We start from the raw sequence: 20725 nt of genomic DNA on the forward strand, positions 1-20725 counted from the left end.
CTCACGCTGATATGTGGTGGCGCCGAAGGAGCTGCAGGTTTTCGGCGGTGGTGACGACTCCAATGAGAGCTTGAGGTGTAGACCAATGGCCTCATCGGTGGGTTCAGGTCCACCATCGATGACAAAACCCTAGATTTCCTCAAACCATTCTTCTCATGTCTTAATCTCCACACCCACCTCATCTGGTCATTGCATCACACACAGAGCTTGGTGGGTTGCGATGGTAACCTAGTTACTTCACTATAAAATCGAACCTATTGAGCGACTGAGTCACCAGATTCTTATGTTGTTCTCCTGCACTCAGAAAAGAAAGTAAGAGAAAGAGTAGATGTGGTTGGTCTTGCCGGAAAAAAGAGGAGGAAATAGGGGAAAGGGATGGGGGAGGGTGGGTCGGTGCATATTTATTATTATTATTATTTAATGTAAAAATAATAAATAAAAATTAAAAAAGAAATTATTAAGGGCGAAATCGTCTTTTTATGTCCGGAGGGATGAGGTGTGTAACTTTTAACCAAACGAGGGACAATCCGAGTTAATTTTTAAAAATAGGGACTAAACACGCTTTCTGACATATGCACGAGGGACGATTTGTGTAATTTACCCTTCCCCATTAAACCAGCAACTATCGTCGTCGGCCTCTTGTTGTTGATCACGTTGTGTATTTCGACATCTCTGAACCCACCAATCATCATCTTGTTTCAGCTTGAATCTCCCATGTGCCAACATCACCAACCCACTCCCACCGAAACTGATCGGTGGTTAATTCAAAAGTCAACATGATTGTTGAAAGTCAAACTCTCGTGATCACTTTAGGGTTATACTAGTTTTGTTGTTGTTTAGCTATACACTTATTAAGTACATATAATTATAACTAAAATGCTATGAAGAATGAAAGATTGAGAAACACCCACAACATTTACAACAAAAGTCAACAAACATTAACTAGAAACAAAGTAACAAACATCTAAAACAACTACTCTTATTTTTCAAGCCAACCTTATTATTATCTCTTAAATACAAAATTAATACATATTGTTTTTTACTATTTTAACACTAATAATCACGAGTTTGTAATGCTTTGTTACAATATATATTCTCGCTTCTAATAATATAGTAACAACATAAAAAATCCATAAATAACAATCCGATTTCTTTGGAACCGACCCGACCCGACCCGACAGTTGGAAGAGTAAAAGGGCCTTCAAACAATCAAACTTGCCGACACCGAAAATTGTGAAGTCAAACGCGAAAATGTTTTCCATGAAGGGAAAGTTTATGGTTAAGACTTGATTCTACCAAGATCTCCCTTCCCTCAATTATTTAGGGCACACTATTCGGACACTAAAATCTCCTTCGATCTTACTCTTCTTTCTTGCTAATTCGACGCAACAATGTCGAATTTCTCTCGCCAGATTCGTTTCACCTCGTCCATGATCAGAGGCTTACAGTACAGGATTTCAAGATCTTTCACTACGATTGAAGGCCATCGACCTACCATTATTCATAAGCAAGGTCTCGATATTCTTCATGATCCATGGTTCAACAAGGTAAAGTTCATGTAATCAAGTTAACGTTTCGGATCATATTTTTGCTTAATGCGAGTTGAGTTGCCGAGATTGAAGTGTTTTTCAACGCAGTTAGTGATGGATTTTGCTGGATTTTAACTTGGAACTTGAATTATTGGTTACTGTGATAGTTTTGATTAGTTTATACACGAACTATGAATCATACTATGATTTTCAGTAAATGTATTGTTTACCAAAGCAATTCTGTTATCAGGGAACAGCATTCTCCATGACTGAACGAGATCGTCTTGAACTACGAGGACTTCTACCTCCAAATGTCATGAGCAACGAACAACAAATTGAACGATTTAGTAAGTCACTAAAACAGTAAAACTTCCTTTCTTTTACATTATTACTAGATATGTTAAGCCTTCTATTGCGTAGTATTTTGGTATGCCTAATTATGATACCAGATAATCAACCACTGAATTACTTCACCATAATCGATTGAACTAGTTCTTTCATGGAGTATAAATCAAAACTATCTTGTTAAATTTACAGTGGCAGATCTGAAGAGACTTGAGTTGAATGCAAGAGATGGTCCATCAGATACAAATTCATTAGCCAAGTGGCGAATACTTAACAGGCTACATGACAGAAATGAAACAATGTACTATAAGGTGAGTAGTTATTGAGAGCTTAAATATATGCACTTTTTTGCTATTCTTGAAAGTTCTAGAGTCCTTAACAAATGCCCTATCTTTGTTATGACTTATGACAGGTTTTAATAGCTAAAATTGAAGAATATGCTCCTGTAGTATACACTCCTACAGTTGGACTTGTTTGCCAGAAATACAGTGGATTGTTTAGAAGGCCAAGAGGGATGTATTTTAGTGCTGCTGATCGTGGAGAGATGATGTCAATGGTTTATAATTGGCCTGCAGATCAGGTTTGTATTACACACAAGTACACTTTCTAAGATCATAAATTTTAAGTTTTTATAATTGAAACACTTTTAATTAAACCTTCTTTCTTATTCACAATTTTAATTAGGTTGATATGATTGTTGTTACGGATGGAAGCAGAATATTGGGTCTTGGTGATCTTGGAATCCAGGGGATTGGAATTTCAATAGGGAAGTTGGATTTATATGTTGCTGCAGCTGGAATAAACCCTCAAAGAGTAATTTTCACACTGGATTAATCTCACTACTTTAGTGTTCCTCTGAATATATAATCATTTTTTCTTTTTATCAAAACAGGTGCTTCCTATTATGATTGATGTTGGAACCAACAATGAGGCCCTTCTTAAAGACCCTTTGTGTATGATTCTTCCAATACTTTCCCTATTCTATAATCTTCACATATAATTGTAATTATTTTAATATCTTATATTCAAGATAATGATTAATAGTTCCATTTTTTTATAGATTTAGGATTGCAACAACATCGTCTTGATGGTGAAGAGTACATTGCTGTTATTGATGAGTTTATGGAGGCTGTGTTCACACGTTGGCCCCACGTGATAGTGCAGGTAGTCTTTGTACATCATGAAAATGTTTTAAATTGCTTTTCAATAATGTTAATGAAAATGGATTCTTGTGGGGCAATGAACAAATAAGTAAATTTTAAAATCTTGTAATCACCAATTGCAAAATTGATATGTACTTTAATAAAATTTACCAACTGAATTGTACCTTTGATCTTATGCTACAATAACGTAATGTTAGATTAACTTTTGGAGTAAGTTACAAAAATGGTCCCTGTTTTTTTTATTTTTATCGTATTTAGTCCAAAATTGAAACCTTTTCCAGTTTTGGTCCTGATTTCTAGGTTTCAATGTTTCAATATTTCATATCGATTTTGATCCCTGGAACCTAGAAATAAGGACTAAAATGGATATAAAACCTTAAAATAAGGAGCAAAATCAGGAGTTCTATACACCAAAATTGATATGAAACTTTGGAATAAGGACAGAAATTGAAAAATGTTTCAGTTTTGAACTAAACGTGGTAAAAATTAGAAAGTACAGGGACTATTATGTAATTTACTCCTTTTTTTTTGGTCAAATGTTATTGAATTCATCAATTTTCTGATGAAATGGTATAAAAGGATGTTAATCACTTGTAATTTTTTTTTTTAGTTTGAAGATTTTCAAAGCAAATGGGCCTTCAAATTACTACAACGATATAGAAATAGCTACAGAATGTTCAATGATGATGTCCAGGTAAACACTTGATACAACTTCATCTTTCTTGTGAAATATATTCTTTAATATAATTATATAAATAAAATGATGAATCTATGTTCTTATTTCTTACGCCAAATTCCATAATAATCATTGTAGTGTTTTTTTTTTTGGGATAATGTCATAAAAAACCTTAAGTTTGGCAGAAAATGTCGGTTTTACCCTTCGGCAGATTTTTGGTTCGTTTATACCGCAAACTTGTCATTTTTTGTCGGTTTTGCCCTTGTTACCTGCAATAGCAGGTTTCCAGGTTACTATGAATTATTTTTTGCGGTAATAAAAGACCTTATAAAACTAGATTTTTTGCCTGAAACATATTTTTAGCTTTATGTCGGTTTTGCCCTTGTTAAACCATTGATATAATTTTTTTTTTTTTTTCTGGTTTAACCACGGAGAGTTTTTTTTAATTTATTTTTTCCAGTAATAAATTGCAAAAGGCAATTGGAAGAATATTTTTCTGCTTAAAGTTGGTTTAAAAAAATCAATTTTTTAATTTTTAAAGCATAAAAAAATAGGTTAATCTCAAAAAAGACCTTATATTTTGGGTTTTTTTTTTCCCGGATTAAACCTCAAATTTATTTTTTGCCTGAAAAGACCTTGTCTTTTTTCATTTTTTCCTATTTGGCCCTTTTAGTCATTTTTTGCCCAAAAAATTGTAAAATATGAGCGTTTATTTGGAAGCATTTACAAAGCTGATTTTTTTTTTCTTCGGAACAAAATACAAAGTTGAGGGCTTTTTCGGAAAAAAAATGAAAAAATACAAGTTTTTTTCAGGAAAAAATAAACTTGAGGTTTAATCCAGAAAAAACACAAAATATTACGTCTTTTTTGAGATTAACCCTAAAAAAATTTCAATTTTTATAGATTTTATGTACTGTTTTTAATGAAAAAAAAATTATATCAATGGTTAAACCGAAAAAAAAAAAAAAAAAAAAAGTAGTGTTTTTTTTTTTTTTAAATAAAATTTGCTATATTTCTTATTATATAATTTTATTTTAATGAACAGGGAACAGCTGGAGTTGCAATTGCTGGTCTTCTTGGAGCTGTGAGAGCTCAAGGAAAGCCAATGATTGACTTCCCAAAACAAAAGATTGTTGTTGCTGGTGCCGGAAGGTTCTAGAATCTTCTACACATAACTTTCTTTATTAATTAATTAATTAATTCAAAAAATAAAAAAACACTGAAATTATGCAACAACTTCAGTGCAGGGATTGGTGTTCTAAATGCTGCTAGAAAAACAATGGCTAGAATGTTGGGAAACAACGAGTTAGCATTTGAGAGTGCTGGAAGTCAGTTTTGGGTGGTTGATGCTAACGTGAGCCATATTTTTATTCATCAATAACAACCTCACAAATATCCTATTTGATGATCTTTTTTTTTGATTTGTTGGATAAATTAGGGTTTGATCACTGAGGAACGTGAAAATATCGATGATGATGCAAAACCATTTGCAAGAAAAACCAAAGAAATTGGGCGCCAGGGTTTGAGAGAAGGAGCAAGTCTTGTAGAAGTGGTACGATTTGAATTTCCTAATTGTACTGTATTTAACATGCATTGTACTGTTACTAATACTGATGTCAATAAAGACAAAAAGTTGCTGACTTTTTTTGCCCCACCAAAAAAGTGGGACATGGACTGGATTGATGTCAACAAGACAAAAGTTGCATTTTTTTTGTCTTATCCAAAAGGGTTAATCTCATAAAAGACCTTATATTTTGTGTTTTTTTCGGATTAAACTTGGATTTTATTTTTTGAATGAAAACGTGCAGGTATTTTTTTTTTTTATCATTTTGTCTGAAAAAACCCTCAACTTTGTCTTTTTTTTTGGGTTGATCTCAAAAAAGACCTTATGTTTTGTGTTTTTTCTGGATTAAAGCTAAAAAAAAATTGTTTGAAAAAAACCTTGTATTTTTTCATTTTTCCTGATTTGGCCCCTTTAGACATTTTTTGCCAAAAAATTGTAAAATGTGAGGGTTTTTTCGAGAAAAACTAAAAAAGTTGAGGGTTTATTTGGAATCATTTACAAGGTTGAAGGTTTTTTCAGAAAAAAAAAAAAAAAAAAAAGACAAAGTTGAGGGCTTTTCAGAAAAAATGAAAAAATACAAGGTCCTTTTCAGGAAAAAAAAATAAACTTGAGATTTAATCAAAAAAAAAACACAAAATATAAGTTCTTTTATGAGATTAACAAAACAACAACACAAAAGTTATAGTTATTTTTTTTCTAGGAACGGAGACTTATGTCAATAAAACAAAAGTCTGTGCAAAAGACAAAAATGCCCTCCTCATCAATAATCCAATCTTGCATACTCTTAACTTCAAAATAGCAAATTTGTATACTTATTGATTAGATTTGGGTATTATTTTTTTTTTATTAATCAGGTGCGTGAAGTAAAACCTGATGTACTCCTTGGATTATCTGCAGTTGGTGGTTTGTTTTCTAAAGAGGTATACTTTACAATATAATTAATAATCACTACACTAAACCCTAATCCCTAAAACCCTAAACCCTAATTTTTTATTAAATTGTGTTTTATATAATTTATGCTGAATGTTCAGGTATTAGAAGCACTTAGAGGATCAACCTCAACAAGACCAGCAATATTTGCCATGTCAAATCCCACAACCAGTGGTATGCATTTTTTATTCTTGGAGATAAATATAATATTATTTTTTTTAACTAATTTTCCTTAAATTTATTTTTATTTTGGTTTTATTGTGATAGCTGAATGCACCCCTGAAGAAGCATTTTCTATTGTGGGCGATAACATTATTTTCGCAAGTGGAAGCCCATTTTCTGATGTGGAACTTGGTTTGTTTTCTACTTAATTTCTCATACTTTTATTTTTTTCAAGTAAAAAAATCCCATTTATTTTTTTCTATATTTTATTATTTACAGGAAATGGACATATTGGCCATTGCAACCAGGGAAACAATATGTATCTCTTTCCAGGGTTAGTTTTTCAGTTTAAAAAAAAAAAATCACGTATTTTTATTTTTTATATTTTTTTAAATTACTTCTAATAATCACTAAATTTTGACAGCATTGGCCTCGGCACTCTTCTTTCTGGCTCTAGAGTAGTCTCCGATGGCATGTTACAGGCTGCTGCTGAGTGGTAATTTTCTTTAATGACAAGGGCATTCACGTCTTTTTACACACATGAGTAATTCATATATATTTTTTTTGTGTGTGTTCATCAGTCTGGCTGCATATATGACTGAAGAGGAGGTACTTAAAGGAATTATATACCCTTCCATTTCAAGGTATATACATTTATTATTATTATAATAATAATTATTATTATTATAAATATAAAATAAAATTTGTATTTTTTGTTGTTGTGTTGAAGCATACGTGACATAACAAAACAAGTAGCTGCTGCGGTTATCACTGAAGCAATAGAAGAGGATTTAGCAGAAGGATACCGTGAAATGGATGCTCGTGAGCTTCGTAAGCTAAATAAGGTATTTTTGAAATTTAAAAAATTATATATTTTGACATATATATATTTTATAAAAATAGTTTTTTTAAGTCTTAGCAAAGTCAATAAAATAATCATTTTGAAATTGTTTTGTTATTTACAGGATGAGCTTCTTTGCTACGTGGAGAACAGTATGTGGAATCCGGATTACCCAACGCTAATTTACAAAAAGGATTAAAAAAAAAAAAAAAGAAGATGATTGGTGAATAATTTGACCTTTCTATTTTGTATTTAGAGATTTATACATTATTTTGTTCATTTGGAAACACGTGTAAAATAAACGAGGTTTAAAGACTGACGTTAGCGTGATTAAGAGTAAAGAGTAATAACTCAAAGCAAGTTAAGTTATGTTGGTGAGAGTGGTGACAATGCTACATCTTGTTCTTGAAAATCGACGCACACATGTCATAGGTTTTTTATTTGAGAAAGTTACACAAATGGTCCCTATGGTTTATGGTAATTTGTGCATTTGGTCCCTAATTTATTTTTTTAACTTGGAAGGTCCCTATTGTTTGTTTTTGTTGCGTGTTTAGTCCCTGTTTTACCTAAAAAGACTATTTTTGCCATTGATTCTTTAATTTATTTAAATAAACACCTCCAACCACACCCCCCTCACCTTAGCTTACCTACCTTACCATTTTTTCCTATTTAAATAATAGTTTTTTTTAGGTAAGACAAGACTAAGCGTGTAACAAAAACAAATAGTAGGGACCAAACGCGTAACAAAAACAAACAGTAGGGATCTTCCGAGTTAAAAAAAATAATTTAGGGACTAAACACGCAAATTACCATAAACCACAGGGACCATTCGTGTAATTTACTCTTTTTATTTTTACCTTTTTAACTTAATAATCGAGTAAACTAGTGTTTAGTTATGATTTATTGTTGGAAATTGGGGTAGAAAACATGGGTTGGTAATAAAAAATTATGGATATAAATCATATAATATCGTATGATCACTTTTTGTATTGATGTTTCTCTGTTATATGTTTGGGTTATTGAAAAATTCACCTAAGGAAATTTATGTTTTATGTTTTTCGTTTGTAATTTCCGTGAGATCATGCATTGCACTTGCACTTGCAATGTATAGGAATATGCCATGGGAAATAAATGATTAATATTTTGTCTAAGTGTTTTGAATTAGCAAGTTCACTATTGATTTAGACTTGCTTTATGTTTTAACATATTTTTATGAAAGGGTAAACTTGACAAATGGCTTGGGGTTTTGAAAAATGTATTGTGATTTGAAAGACAATCCTTTAAAATGTTAGTGTGTGAAAAAGGAATGATTCTGAAAGTGAAAATTTTGGAAAAAGATATTCCATTATGATATTTAAAAGACAAAATTGTCAAATTGGTCCTTGTGGTTTGCAAAAAGCTTTAGATAGGATCCAAAAAGTTTTCAACTTGCATGGAAGGTTTAAAATCAAAAATTTTCTTTGGTTTTGGTTCTTGAAAATTTAAAAGGACTATTTGCCCTTATTATTTATTTTTCATATTTTCTTTATTTGTTTTAATTGTTTTATAATTAACAAAAAAAGCAAAAGAAAAGAAAAATAGAAGGATGGGTCTACCCACCCCCCCCCCCCCTCTCTCTCTCTCTCTCTCTCTCTCTCTCTCTCTCTCCTAACCTAACCTAACGCAAATTCATTCATATTCATCGTTAAGAATCTTCCACAACTCCATCGACATACCCCTCACTTTGTTCAGCCTCCTACTGATCGAACCCCACCATCGGTCCCATAAACATACAATGAAACCCCCTTTCCCCTTCAACAACACACTACTCTATTATCTTACCCAAGTCAAAATCCAAAAACTGTTTGTCAAAAGAATCTTAGGGTAGACCTGACAATTTCAGACACGAAGACACGAATCTGTGAGAGACACAACACGCCACGAATACATCTTAAAAATTGAGATAAAGCTTATTTCTCATCGCGTAATCGTATCGTGTCAAATTCGTGGTTGACACGTTTTCATGACACGAATACACGAATTGTCAGGTCTATCTTAGGGTTCCACTCAAAGAACCTGTAACTTCTTTAAATTGGAGAAATCGATCATGGATAAGCCTCCAGTAACCAAATTCCCTTTAATGTCAATCACTTCAAGACTCTTTAACCCCCAAATTTTATTAGGTAAGTCACCGGTGAGGATTAATTCTATACTTCTGATTTCTATCCATCATATATGGGTTATATTGCATGTTAGAAAACCCATATGAGATTGCAGCGATAGTGGCCACTGTTGGTTGCAGCGGTGGTGATCACTGGTGGTTGTAATGGAGGAGTACGAGAATTAGATGGCGGCGACGTCGATTTTGCTAACCCCCAAAATAAAAAACCACCAGTCAATGTGAATATGGAGATTAACCTTTAAGATGAAAACCACAACACAAAAACGGGGCTTAAAACTTGGATTTTTCAGTGTATCTAAGGACGAAGATCTTGGTGGCAGTTAGACCACTGATCTATTTTTTTTCGGCGCTCTGCTCTCGTGGATGATAGAGCTCGACAAAGGTGTTTGGGTTGATTTTTTTTACAATGATGGTTGTTGTGTTGATTGATGGGTTTCCTTTTCTTCCATCTAATATGTGAGCATGGTGCTCGACTAGATGATAGAGAGGACCGATGCGTAAGAAAGGAAGAAGGGTGGAGCTGGGTTGTGAAGAAGATGATGGTGACGGATTGTGTTCTGGGAATTAAAACGAGAGAGAGAGAGAGAGAGAGAGAGGGGGGGGGTTGTTGGGGGATAATTGTTTTCTTTTCTTTTTTATTTTTGAATTAAATTAGTATTTGAAAAATTATAAAAAATACAAAAAAGAAAGTAAAAGGGCATAACCGTCTTTTCAAGTTTTTTTGGACCAAAAACACGGAAAAACCTTGATTTTGGACTTTCTATGCAAGTTAGTTTTTGGACCCCATCCAAAGTTTTTTGAATACCATAAGGATCAATCATGCAGTTTTGTCTATTTAAAAGCATACATGGTGTCTACAACGCTCATGAGACATCTATCTTACATATTTTTTTATGACATGGTGTTGAGTCGAAGTAAATGTACTATATCCTTAAATTGGATGCTTATGATGAACATGGATGATTTGTGAGTTACCAAGGAGTAAAGTAGTAGTTTATGTATTCGAGCTTAGGTCGCTTTTGTATTATTGTGATTCGCTATAACTTTTGATGCTTTTGTAACCCCCATATTTAACATATTTATACACGTATTATGATTTTGAGACCTTGTTTCATTTCATTTGAACATGACATTATTAGAAATAATGTCGATTGATTAGGCTAATTTCCGATGTTAGGGTATCACAAAACAACTCAAAATTAGTCGGAGACCGTAAATCTTACAAATATCATACCCAACAAACTTAGCAAATTGTAAAACTTGGTTGACTGAGCCTAAAACACTTAGTTGGATGAATTTATAACTTTCACCATAACACTGTAGTTGTCATTGTTTGGATTTTAGATTGGAGTTTTCATTTGACACACACACACACACACACACATATATATATATATATATATATATATATATATATATATATATATATATAATGGAAACAAGAGTGGTAGAACCAAGGTTCTAAATGGCGTGAGGCGTGTCGTGGCGGCAAGACCAAGCCTCAAGCTTAACGAGCCATGGCGTTTTCAAGGCGTGATGTAATGCAGCGATTTTGTATTAATTTAAAATTATATTACCGCATAAATATAAATTTATATTAAATATAACTACTTTTTAGATGTGTTAGATCAATAACTAATAACAAAAAGTTAACCAAAACCACAATGCTTGTATCTCCGATTAGAAAAGACATAACAAAGAGCAAAAAACCGTATCTCAAATGAAAAAACACACGCCATAACACGCCATGGCGCGCCATATCACGCCTTGTCGCACGTCACGCCTAACATAAACGTTATGAGTCTTTTTGTAACAGCGAAGCCACGCCTCACGCCATGGCACGCCTTTTAGAACACTAGGTAGAACTAACCTGATTCACTCCAACATCCTTTAAGTACGAATCTATATTTCTTTTTGTGGAAATCTATGATAAATCCAAAATATTGTTAAGAAATATGGTAGGTACCAAATTTCAGATTTTAGATTCCTTTTTAAGGAAATCATATAAACGGATAGAACCCGTTCATATACATGTCCAAATGTAACGACCCAATTTTCAAGGCCAAAAATTTCATTTTTGAATTAACGCATTTAATAAACATTTTACCAAAATATTGTCAATAAAACATTCCATTACAAAATCATAATGTTGTATTTCAAACCATAATGTCATAAGTATGGAAACTCAAAGTACAGTCCCAAAAACTTCTTGCGGAAACATGTGTGTGTGTGTGATGCGCTGCTACACCGCCGACTCTTTCCCCTTCGACGAAGAGGTACCTGAAACCAAAACCAAAACTGTAAGCACAAATCTTAGTGAGTTCCCCCATCATACCACATACCATACAATATCGTCGGTATCTTTCAACCGGTAGCCTTCATCGATATCTTTCAACCGGTAATCAACATCGGTATCTTTCAACCGGTAAGTGGGGACTATTTCACCCCTACTACTAACATACAATCAACAGATATAAGCATACAGTCAGGCATATCCGGGTACTGACCTACCCTTGGGTCCTATGGACCACTGTTAGGGAAACTAATCCCTACTATACACATAACATATAATCCAGATAAATCTCATAACCGACACATAACCAGACCAAGATAATTATCACAAAGACCATTATCTTCTAAATACCCCTTTTTGGTGGGCTGACATTATGGCCTTAGACCCACCCCTACTGGAAGGTAACTCACCTCAATATCGTGCAGTGTCTGAACTATCCTCGGCGCACAAGTCGACTCCCTACGACTCCTCGATCCCTACACGACAACCTTCAAGCAACACACATCACATACAACCCTAAACATGGTCAGTCTAAGTTCAGTCAAAGTCAACATTGGTCAAAGTCAACATTCAGTTGACCTGACTCGCCGAGTTGGCCTGCCAACTCATCGAGTCCATGCTTCTCTAATCCCACACAAAACCCCGGCTCCACTCGTCGAGTCTAGCAAAACTCGACGGGTTCTCCTTCAATCATAGCATCGGGACCATCTTCATCCGACTCGCCGAGTTCATCTCCAACTTAAGAACTTGTCCAGTCTATGACTCGCCGAGTTGTATGAACAACTCGTCGAGTCCATCTTCAAAGATTGGGAGATTGCTATGGACTCGCCGAGTCTGCTCATACCACTCGCCGAGTCCCACGGCTTCCAGGTCCCTTTTCGCGTCTAAACCCACAAGGGACTTCCTTCCTAACACTTATGCATTCACAGAAAAAGGGTTTGGTGCACAATGGTCACTGACTCGTCAAGTGCCAAGAACAACTCACCGAGTCCAACCTTGACCAATTCCATATAGTCGATTTAGATGAGGTCTAACACACCAAAATCATAGATCTGGCCTCCTAATGTCCATTTTATACGTAAAGTTCCAATCTTGATGCACATGCATGGGGTTTTTAGCTCAAAAATCCATATAAAGTGTCCTACAATGTCCATGGGGCTCTCATGGCCCTAAAGTTGGCACCTTTATGCCATGAGACCCCTCTTAAGGCCTAGATATGAAGTCAAAACCCACTGAACACTTCCAAATCCGAAAAATGACTTAGAAATCCGTAGAGATCCCAAGTTAAAGATGAATAAACACATAGATGAGTCAAGACAGGGGCATTATACCTTGAAGCTACTGAAAATGAAGTAAGATCTCCGGATCTACAAGCCCCAACTCGATTTCCAAGCTCCTTTCTTCCTTCCAAGCTTTACAATCCACACAAGAACACAAAAAATGGCCTTAACTAACACACAAAGAGCTAGGGTTTGATATGAAGCTTTCAAGAGAGTGTTAGGGACAAGGGAGGCTGAGTTAAGTTGTTTATATAGGGTGCAAACCCTCAGATTTAGGGTTTCACTTATCCAACACCTACTCGCCGAGTCAGTCTCCCGACTCGTCGAGTCGGTCACTTAAAATGTCCACAGCCACGTCCCTACTCGACGAGTTGATCCTCTAACTCGTCGAGTCCCAAAGAAAAATACATATACTGAAGAAAACATACCAGGTGTTGCACCAAAATAACAATATTTAAGAACTCATTTTATGAACAAACAAAATATTAACTTACTAGTTGTGAGATCCATGTATTAAATGTGTTAATTTAAAAAAATTAAATATAAAAGTCAAAATATTTGAGAACTTTGAATTTATAAGAAAATAAGAAAAATAATGAATTGTTATAATTGAAATGCTTTTTTAAATAAATAAACAAAAGAAACTAATGAACTTTAGTTTGAAAATTTTAAATTAAAAGGTAAGTTAATTAATGAAATTAATATCTATTTATTACTACATTTATTGTAATTATTATATTAAAATATTATGTAAAATTTAATAAAATAAAAAAACGTATAAAATGACGTTTGGAAAAAAAAATAATCCAAAATAACCACAAAGTGACATTTGACAAATTGAATGAAAGTATGATATGTGACAAAAATTATCTTCATTTATTAGAATAGACTAGTTGTGAGACCCATGTATTACATAAGTTAATTAAAAAAAATTAAATATAAAAGTCTAAATATTTTATAACTTTGAATTTATAAGAAAATAAGAAAAATAATTAATTATTATAATAGAAATATTTTTTATCTTTGAGAATTTTGAAATTAAAAGGTAAGTTACATTGATATCTATTTATTACTATATTTATTGTAATTATTATATTAAAATATTATGTAAAATTTAATAAAATAGAAAAACTTATAAAATGAAATGCGGAAAAAAATAATTTAAAATAATCACAAAATAAGATTTAGCAAATTGACAAATAATAAAAAAAAATATTTATTTATTAAGGAAGATTTCCTATAATTATATAAACATATGTCGTTATTTTTATGATTATTCTTAGTTTAACTTGTAACGGAATATATGTTTTAACTTTTCAAGCAACTGTAATTAAATTATGTAGCTTCTTACATATATTTTTGTATATTGGATATTCCATGGATATTCTGATTAGTCATTAAATATCTTAGAATTTTGAATTATATTCAAAATTCAAAATTCAAAATTGTAATATATTATTTATCAAACAATAAATTTTTAAACTACATTATCAACTCTTTCGTTATTTCATTTATTATTATTTTTTTTTGTCCCCACTTAGCTAATTTTTTTCATTTGTATACTAACACTAAAGTTACATATAAATAATAATATAATCCATTAAAATACATAAACAAATTTTCTGAAAAATTCAATTAAATTGAAAGAAAAGGAAAAGACTAACAGCAAGCAAGCGCCCATCCTCGCTGACGTTCACAGTCTCGCAGACATTCCTCCTTCTTCTACCGACTTCTGCATTTATCCACAATTCCTTATACAGACAAAAAGAGACAAAGCTTTTAGCCATGGCGACTATGGAGAGCTTGATTGGTCTGGTGAATCGTATACAAAGAGCTTGCACAGCTCTTGGCGACTACGGCGGTGGAGACTCCGCTTTGGCTTCTCTCTGGGATGCTCTTCCGTCAGTTGTCGTCGTCGGAGGCCAGGTTTCTCTTCCTTCACTTTCCTCCTTCACCTAATCCAACATCCTACTTCGCCTTTCCCTTTTCTGTTTGAGAACACGATAGTTTTGAAGCTCAATTTTGTCGAAATCGATTTACTTTCTTAGAAGTGACGAAATTCGCTTCGGAAGTACGAATTGGGCTAGTTTTTCCATTTAATTTGATTGAGATGGAAAAATTTGTCTCAATTGAAGAGAATGCCCCTTATTATTTCTCTTTCTAGCTTCGATTAAACGTTTCATCTTGTTGTTTTTGCTCACTTGTTCTGTTACTGTAATTATCAATAGAGTTCTGGAAAGTCCTCGGTGTTAGAGAGCATTGTTGGGAGAGATTTTCTTCCTAGAGGATCAGGTTAACCAATTGTTACATTTTAACTTCATTTTTGTTCTTCCTTTTTACTCATATACTGAATCAGCCATTCATGGCTATTTCAGGGATTGTCACAAGGAGACCCTTGGTGTTGCAGTTGCAAAAGACCGAGGGTGGACAGGAGTACGCTGAATTTGGACATATGCCACAGAGGAAATTCACTGATTTCTGTAAGTTTTTCGTTGATTTGTGCATTCTAGATTTATAGTACCTAACTTCATTTTTTCCATAGCTTTGGTACGACAAGAGATTCAAGATGAAACAGATAGAATCACTGGAAAGTCAAAACAAATATCTCCAATTCCAATTCATCTCAGCATATTCTCCCCTACTGGTGACTCTTTTTTTAATCTTATAACTATCATGAACCTGTTTTCTGCATTCTTTTATATGGCACTCACATCTTATCATGTTTTTCTTGTTCACCAGTTGTTAACTTGACATTAATTGACTTACCTGGATTAACAAAAGTTGCTGTTGGTATATTTCTTGACCTTTCTATGGTTATTACAACATTCTCTCATTGATATGAACTTTATCTGATTCACAAAGTCAACTATTTGCAGAGGGGCAACCTGAGAGTATTGTAGAAGACATAGAAAAGATGGTCAGAACTTATGTTGACAAGGTAATTTTATTCTAAATCCTAAACATGTTTCTCTTTTTTTGTTTTTCCTTTTTTTTTTTCTCATTAAATGGTGTTTGAATTTCAGCCGAATTCCATCATACTAGCAATTTCACCTGCAAATCAAGATATTGCAACATCTGATGCCATTAAACTTGCTAAAGAGGTTGATCCATTGGGTATGTAATATGTTATTCTTGAGTATTTGTCAAAATATTTGTTTTTCTTGAGTATTTTATGTAATGAATTATTCTTAAATTGATCAGGTGAAAGGACCTTTGGTGTGTTGACCAAGCTTGACCTCATGGACAAAGGAACTAATGCATTAGATGTGAGTTCCTTTTTTTTTTTTTTTCTTATTTCAACTTAGGGGTTGTTTCTTTTTGACATTTTGACTTAATGAACATATGGGTTAAGCAAAATAATTGGTTAAGACACTAATTACCTATTTGCCCTTCTTCTTTTTTCCTCCCAATTCCTGTCACGTTAAAGAATATTGTCAAAATTTGTTCTTTGGAATGTAAGGGTAAAATGGTCATTTAGTTTCGTATAAACGGTTTATTTACTCTAGAAAAGAAACACAACTTATGTATACAACATTATATCATTACCCATTCTTCTTCTTTCTTCCCAACTCCTGACATTAAAGAATATTGTCAAATTTTGTTTTTTTGGAATGTAAGGGTAAAATGGTCATTTAGTTTCATACAATCGGTTTATTTACTCTACAAAAGAAACACAACTTCTGTATACAACAGCATATCATTACCCATTCTTCTTTTTTCCTCTCATGCTAAAGAAAATTGTCAAACTTTGTTTTTTGGAATGTAAGGGTAAAATGGTCATTTAGTCTCATACAAACACTTTATTTACTCTAGAAAAGAAGCACAACTTCTGTATACAACATTATATCATTACCCATTCAGCCACTTTACCCATACAGGACTTAACGGGAACAAAGTTGTCTTATATTTTAAAAAATTAATTCCATTTTTGCCCTTTTGAAAGGTTCTTGAAGGCAGAGCTTATCGTCTACAACATCCATGGGTGGGAATTGTGAACAGATCACAAGCTGATATTATAAAAAATACTGATATGATATACGCAAGAAGAAAGGAACAAGAGTATTTTTATACAAGTACTGATTATGGACACCTGGCGAGTAAAATGGGTTCAGAATATCTAGCAAAGCTTCTCTCACAGGTAAGGGCACTTTTGTCTTTTCTTCTTTTAAAGCAATGATTTATAATATCATTTTTATTTGTAGCATTTGGAATCTGTAATTAAAGCAAAAATCCCGGGAATTATTTCCTTGATAAATAAAGGGATTGAGGAGATGGAAGCTGAGTTGGATCGCCTTGGAAGGCCAATTGCAGTTGATGATGGAGTGAGAATCTTATTTATTTATTTATTTATTTATATATGCAAAATGTGGATTTATTATTTTTAATTATTAAAATTATATGTTGTTTTTTTTATTCAGGCTAAATTGTACACTATTTTGGAACTTTGTCGTGCTTTTGACAAAATATTCAAAGAGCATCTAGATGGAGGGTAAGCAATACAGTGTTTTTTTTTTCCTCATTTAGTGTTGTCTGAATAAATGACCGTTTTACCCTCCTGTATAAAAGCAAGTAAATCATGTGTATTTCTAGAGTCGGGGCTGTATACACAAATTCTGTTTCTTTTCTGGATTGAACGATCGGTTTAAATGTGAGTAAATGACCATTTTACCCTTTGGACTGAATGAACTGTTTTAATATGATTAAACAACCATTTTACCCTTCTGGTTATAAAAGTAAGTAAATGTGTATTTATAGTTAGTGCTGTATACACAAAGTCTGCTTTTATGGACTGAATGCATTGTTTAAATATGAGTAAATGACCATTTTACCCTTCTGTATAAAAGCAAGTAAATCATGTGTATCCAGAGTCAGGGCTGTACACACAAATTCTGTTTCTTTTTCTGGATTGAATGATTGGGGTCAAAATGCAAGTAAATGACCATTTTACCCTTTGGACTGAATGAACTGTTTTAATATGATTAAACAACCATTTTACCCTTCTATTTAAATACAAGTAAATGCTTCTCTTATGGTGTAAATGACCATTTTACCCTTGTGTTCAAAAGTGAACAAATATACTGTATACACAAAGTCCGTTTCTTTTCTGCACCGAATGAACTGTTTGAACAATGAGTAAACAACCATTTTACCATTTTACCCTTGTGTTTAAAAGTGACATTTTGTGTTTTCTCTTGTTTTAGACGTGCAGGAGGTGATAGAATCTATGGAGTATTTGACAACCAGCTTCCTGCAGCATTAAAAAAACTTCCATTTGATAAGCATCTTTCATTACAAAATGTGAAAAAAATAGTTTCAGAAGCAGATGGATATCAGCCTCACTTAATTGCTCCAGAACAAGGCTACAAACGTCTTATTGAAAGATCATTAAATTATTTCAGGGGTCCCGCGGAAGCTTCCGTGGATGCCGTAATTTAATTTAATTTCTTTTTAAATTTTACTTTTTCAATACTTTCCTAAAAATGTTTTTTTTTTTTTATTTTCAACTTACCAAAAATAATTTTTTTTTTCAGGTGCATTTTGTCTTGAAAGAACTTGTGAGGAAGTCGATAGGAGAAACCGAGGTTAGAGTTAGAACTTAGAACCCAAACAACATAATTTACGATTATACCCTTATTCAAATTCTTCTTCAGTAAATGGTCCCTATGGTTTGGGGTAATTTACATGTTTGGTCCCTAACTTATTTTTTTAACTCGGAAGGTCCGTGCAGTTTGTTTTTGTTGCGCGTTTGGTCCCTGTCTTACCTAAAAAGACTATTTTGCCCTTGGTTTTTTAATTTATTTAAATAAACACACCTCCAACCCAACTTCCACCTCACCGTACCTTACCTTACCAACCTCACTTTATCTAAATAAATTACAAAATCAAGGGCAAAATAGTCTTTTTTAGGTAACATAGGGACCAAGTGCGCAACAAAAACAAACGGTAGGGACCTTCCGAGTTAAAAAAATAAGTTAGGGACCAAACATGTAAATTACCCCAAACCATAGGGACCATTCGTGTAATTTACTCATTCTTCTTACAAAAAAAAAACAATTGAAACAGGAATTAAGACGGTTTCCATCTCTCCAATCCACTCTCGCCACCGCAGCTACTCAATCACTAGAAAAATTCCGCGAAGAAAGTAAAAAAACGGTCGTTAGGTTAGTCGACATGGAATCTTCTTATCTCACAGTCGATTTCTTCCGGAAACTTCCACAAGAAGGTGGGCCCACCCCCACCCCCGCCCCGGGTGACCGAAGTGCTGACCGGAGAGCTGTGTCTGCTGACCGAAGAGGTGTGTCTGTGTCTGTGTCTGCTGACCGGGGTGAAGAAAAAGGGAAGTACCCGAGTGACCCTTTGGGTGACCGATATGGAGATGCACATTTTAGAAGGATTGGGTCGAATGTGTTGAGTTATATCGGTATGGTGTCTGAGACCCTTAGGGTTACGATTCCTAAAGCCGTTGTTTATTGTCAAGTTAAAGAGGCGAGGCAAAATTTGTTGCATTACTTTTACATCCAAATAGGGAGGAGAGAGGTGAGTCTTCTATTCACATTTCACAAGCTTTCTAGGGTTGGTTTTGTTGAAGGGCGTTTACGTCTTTTTGCATAGATGAGAGATCTAGAGTGAGTCACTGTCCCATTGATATCAGTCATAGTCATAGATAAAAGAGCATCCACTAACTTTAATAACTTTAATTAATGAAAACCTACTACTATCATAAAACATTAAAACTTATCCCAACATTGACAAATTGTAACTTTTTTAAATTAAATAATTATATCATTGTTTTATAAAGGTCCCTAGTAAAAAAAAAAATTAAGGGCATCTTGCATTTTGAAAAATAAATGTAACTTGATAGTAACATTTAATAAAATATACATGAAATTGGAATAAGAAGAAGTCCTAAGTCTAGAGTCCATATTTAATGTTGTTTATAAAATTAAAAGATAAGATTATTGCATATATGATTATAAAAAAACAATTAAAATATTAGATGATAGTTACGAATTTAATGTTTAATATTGTAAATTAAAATGAAACAAATTTAATGTAAAAAAAATAATAAAGATTTGAGGGTTAAATATAATTAGGAGAGTAAAATGAAATATTATTAAAACCCAAAACACAAATTGTTGAGTTTAATTATAAAAAAAAAAACGCCTTTTAATGTTAAAGAGACACCTTTTAGGCGAGACAAATTGTAATTTTTGTACAATTTATGGGCTACAATGGTGGTAAGTATTGAGTTTAATGAGTAATAAAAAAAAATGTAAATAAATATTTCAGGGAAAAGAGTTGGGGGAGTTGCTAGATGAAGATCCAACTTTAATGTCAAAGAGACAAGAAATTGCTAAAAGACTCGAGTTATACAAGGCGGCAAGAGATGAGATCGATGCTGTTGCATGGGTGCGTTGATTCATTTCAATCTTCAATCTTCAATCTTTCTTGATATTGATGTTGATATGATTTTTGATTTGTGTTGTGTGGTGTATATTTGTTTGTATACACTAATCATTAATGCTTTCTTGTTATATAAATAAATTTGTTTGTGCATTTTCATTTGCTCTTTGTCTATTGTTTTTTTTAGTTAATAAGCTTAATAAGTTAACACTGATCCAGACATAGACTGAGGTCTTGTTTGATAGTTTCTGTCGGTAAAGTGCTGTCTGGGAAAGTTTTCTGACTGGGAAAGAAACCATGCTGTTTGATTGTACATCTGATTGACTGTGTTAAATGATGAAAAAAAGTAATAATTCAATAAAAAATAAATTTAAAAA

At 33.1% G+C, this 20725-nt stretch overlaps 2 protein-coding genes across 2 annotated transcripts; both read left to right on the plus strand.

Annotated features, from left to right (window-relative positions):
* Positions 1–1220: 1220 nt before the first annotated feature.
* Positions 1221–7622, plus strand: LOC145097344 (NAD-dependent malic enzyme, mitochondrial). The gene is made up of 19 exons (XM_079034879.1): positions 1221–1547; positions 1780–1876; positions 2067–2185; positions 2287–2454; positions 2559–2687; positions 2767–2827; positions 2935–3038; positions 3648–3731; positions 4759–4865; positions 4956–5067; positions 5152–5265; positions 6132–6197; positions 6309–6381; positions 6475–6561; positions 6649–6703; positions 6794–6865; positions 6951–7013; positions 7100–7214; positions 7335–7622. The coding sequence occupies exons 1-19, from the start codon at positions 1392–1394 to the stop codon at positions 7407–7409; spliced, it is 1857 nt and encodes a 618-aa protein (XP_078891005.1). The 5' UTR covers positions 1221–1391; the 3' UTR covers positions 7410–7622.
* Positions 7623–14587: 6965 nt separating this feature from the next.
* Positions 14588–20501, plus strand: LOC145097354 (phragmoplastin DRP1E-like). Its single transcript, XM_079034889.1, has 15 exons — positions 14588–14870; positions 15173–15236; positions 15320–15424; positions 15487–15588; positions 15684–15734; positions 15821–15882; positions 15968–16058; positions 16146–16210; positions 16888–17082; positions 17147–17266; positions 17363–17433; positions 18146–18371; positions 18476–18526; positions 19008–19481; positions 20235–20501. The coding sequence occupies exons 1-15, from the start codon at positions 14730–14732 to the stop codon at positions 20361–20363; spliced, it is 1947 nt and encodes a 648-aa protein (XP_078891015.1). The 5' UTR covers positions 14588–14729; the 3' UTR covers positions 20364–20501.
* The last annotated feature ends 224 nt before the right edge of the window (positions 20502–20725 follow it).

Source organism: Lactuca serriola, chromosome 1 (assembly GCF_051521515.1).
Source record: "Lactuca serriola cultivar US96UC23 chromosome 1, Lser_US96UC23_V15, whole genome shotgun sequence".
Taxonomy (NCBI): domain Eukaryota; kingdom Viridiplantae; phylum Streptophyta; class Magnoliopsida; order Asterales; family Asteraceae; genus Lactuca; species Lactuca serriola.

Bases quoted from the DNA above. Each gene is read 5' to 3' on its own strand.
- LOC145097354 (XM_079034889.1), top strand. From the start codon at position 14,730: ATGGCGACTATGGAGAGCTTGATTGGTCTGGTGAATCGTATACAAAGA. The intron at 15,237-15,319 runs GTTAACCAATTG...TGGCTATTTCAG, and splicing joins TTTTCTTCCTAGAGGATCAG to GGATTGTCACAAGGAGACCC. The intron at 18,527-19,007 runs GTTAGAGTTAGA...CAATTGAAACAG, and splicing joins AGTCGATAGGAGAAACCGAG to GAATTAAGACGGTTTCCATC.
- LOC145097344 (XM_079034879.1), top strand. From the start codon at position 1,392: ATGTCGAATTTCTCTCGCCAGATTCGTTTCACCTCGTCCATGATCAGA. The intron at 6,198-6,308 runs GTATACTTTACA...CTGAATGTTCAG, and splicing joins GTGGTTTGTTTTCTAAAGAG to GTATTAGAAGCACTTAGAGG. The intron at 6,562-6,648 runs GTTTGTTTTCTA...TATTATTTACAG, and splicing joins ATTTTCTGATGTGGAACTTG to GAAATGGACATATTGGCCAT.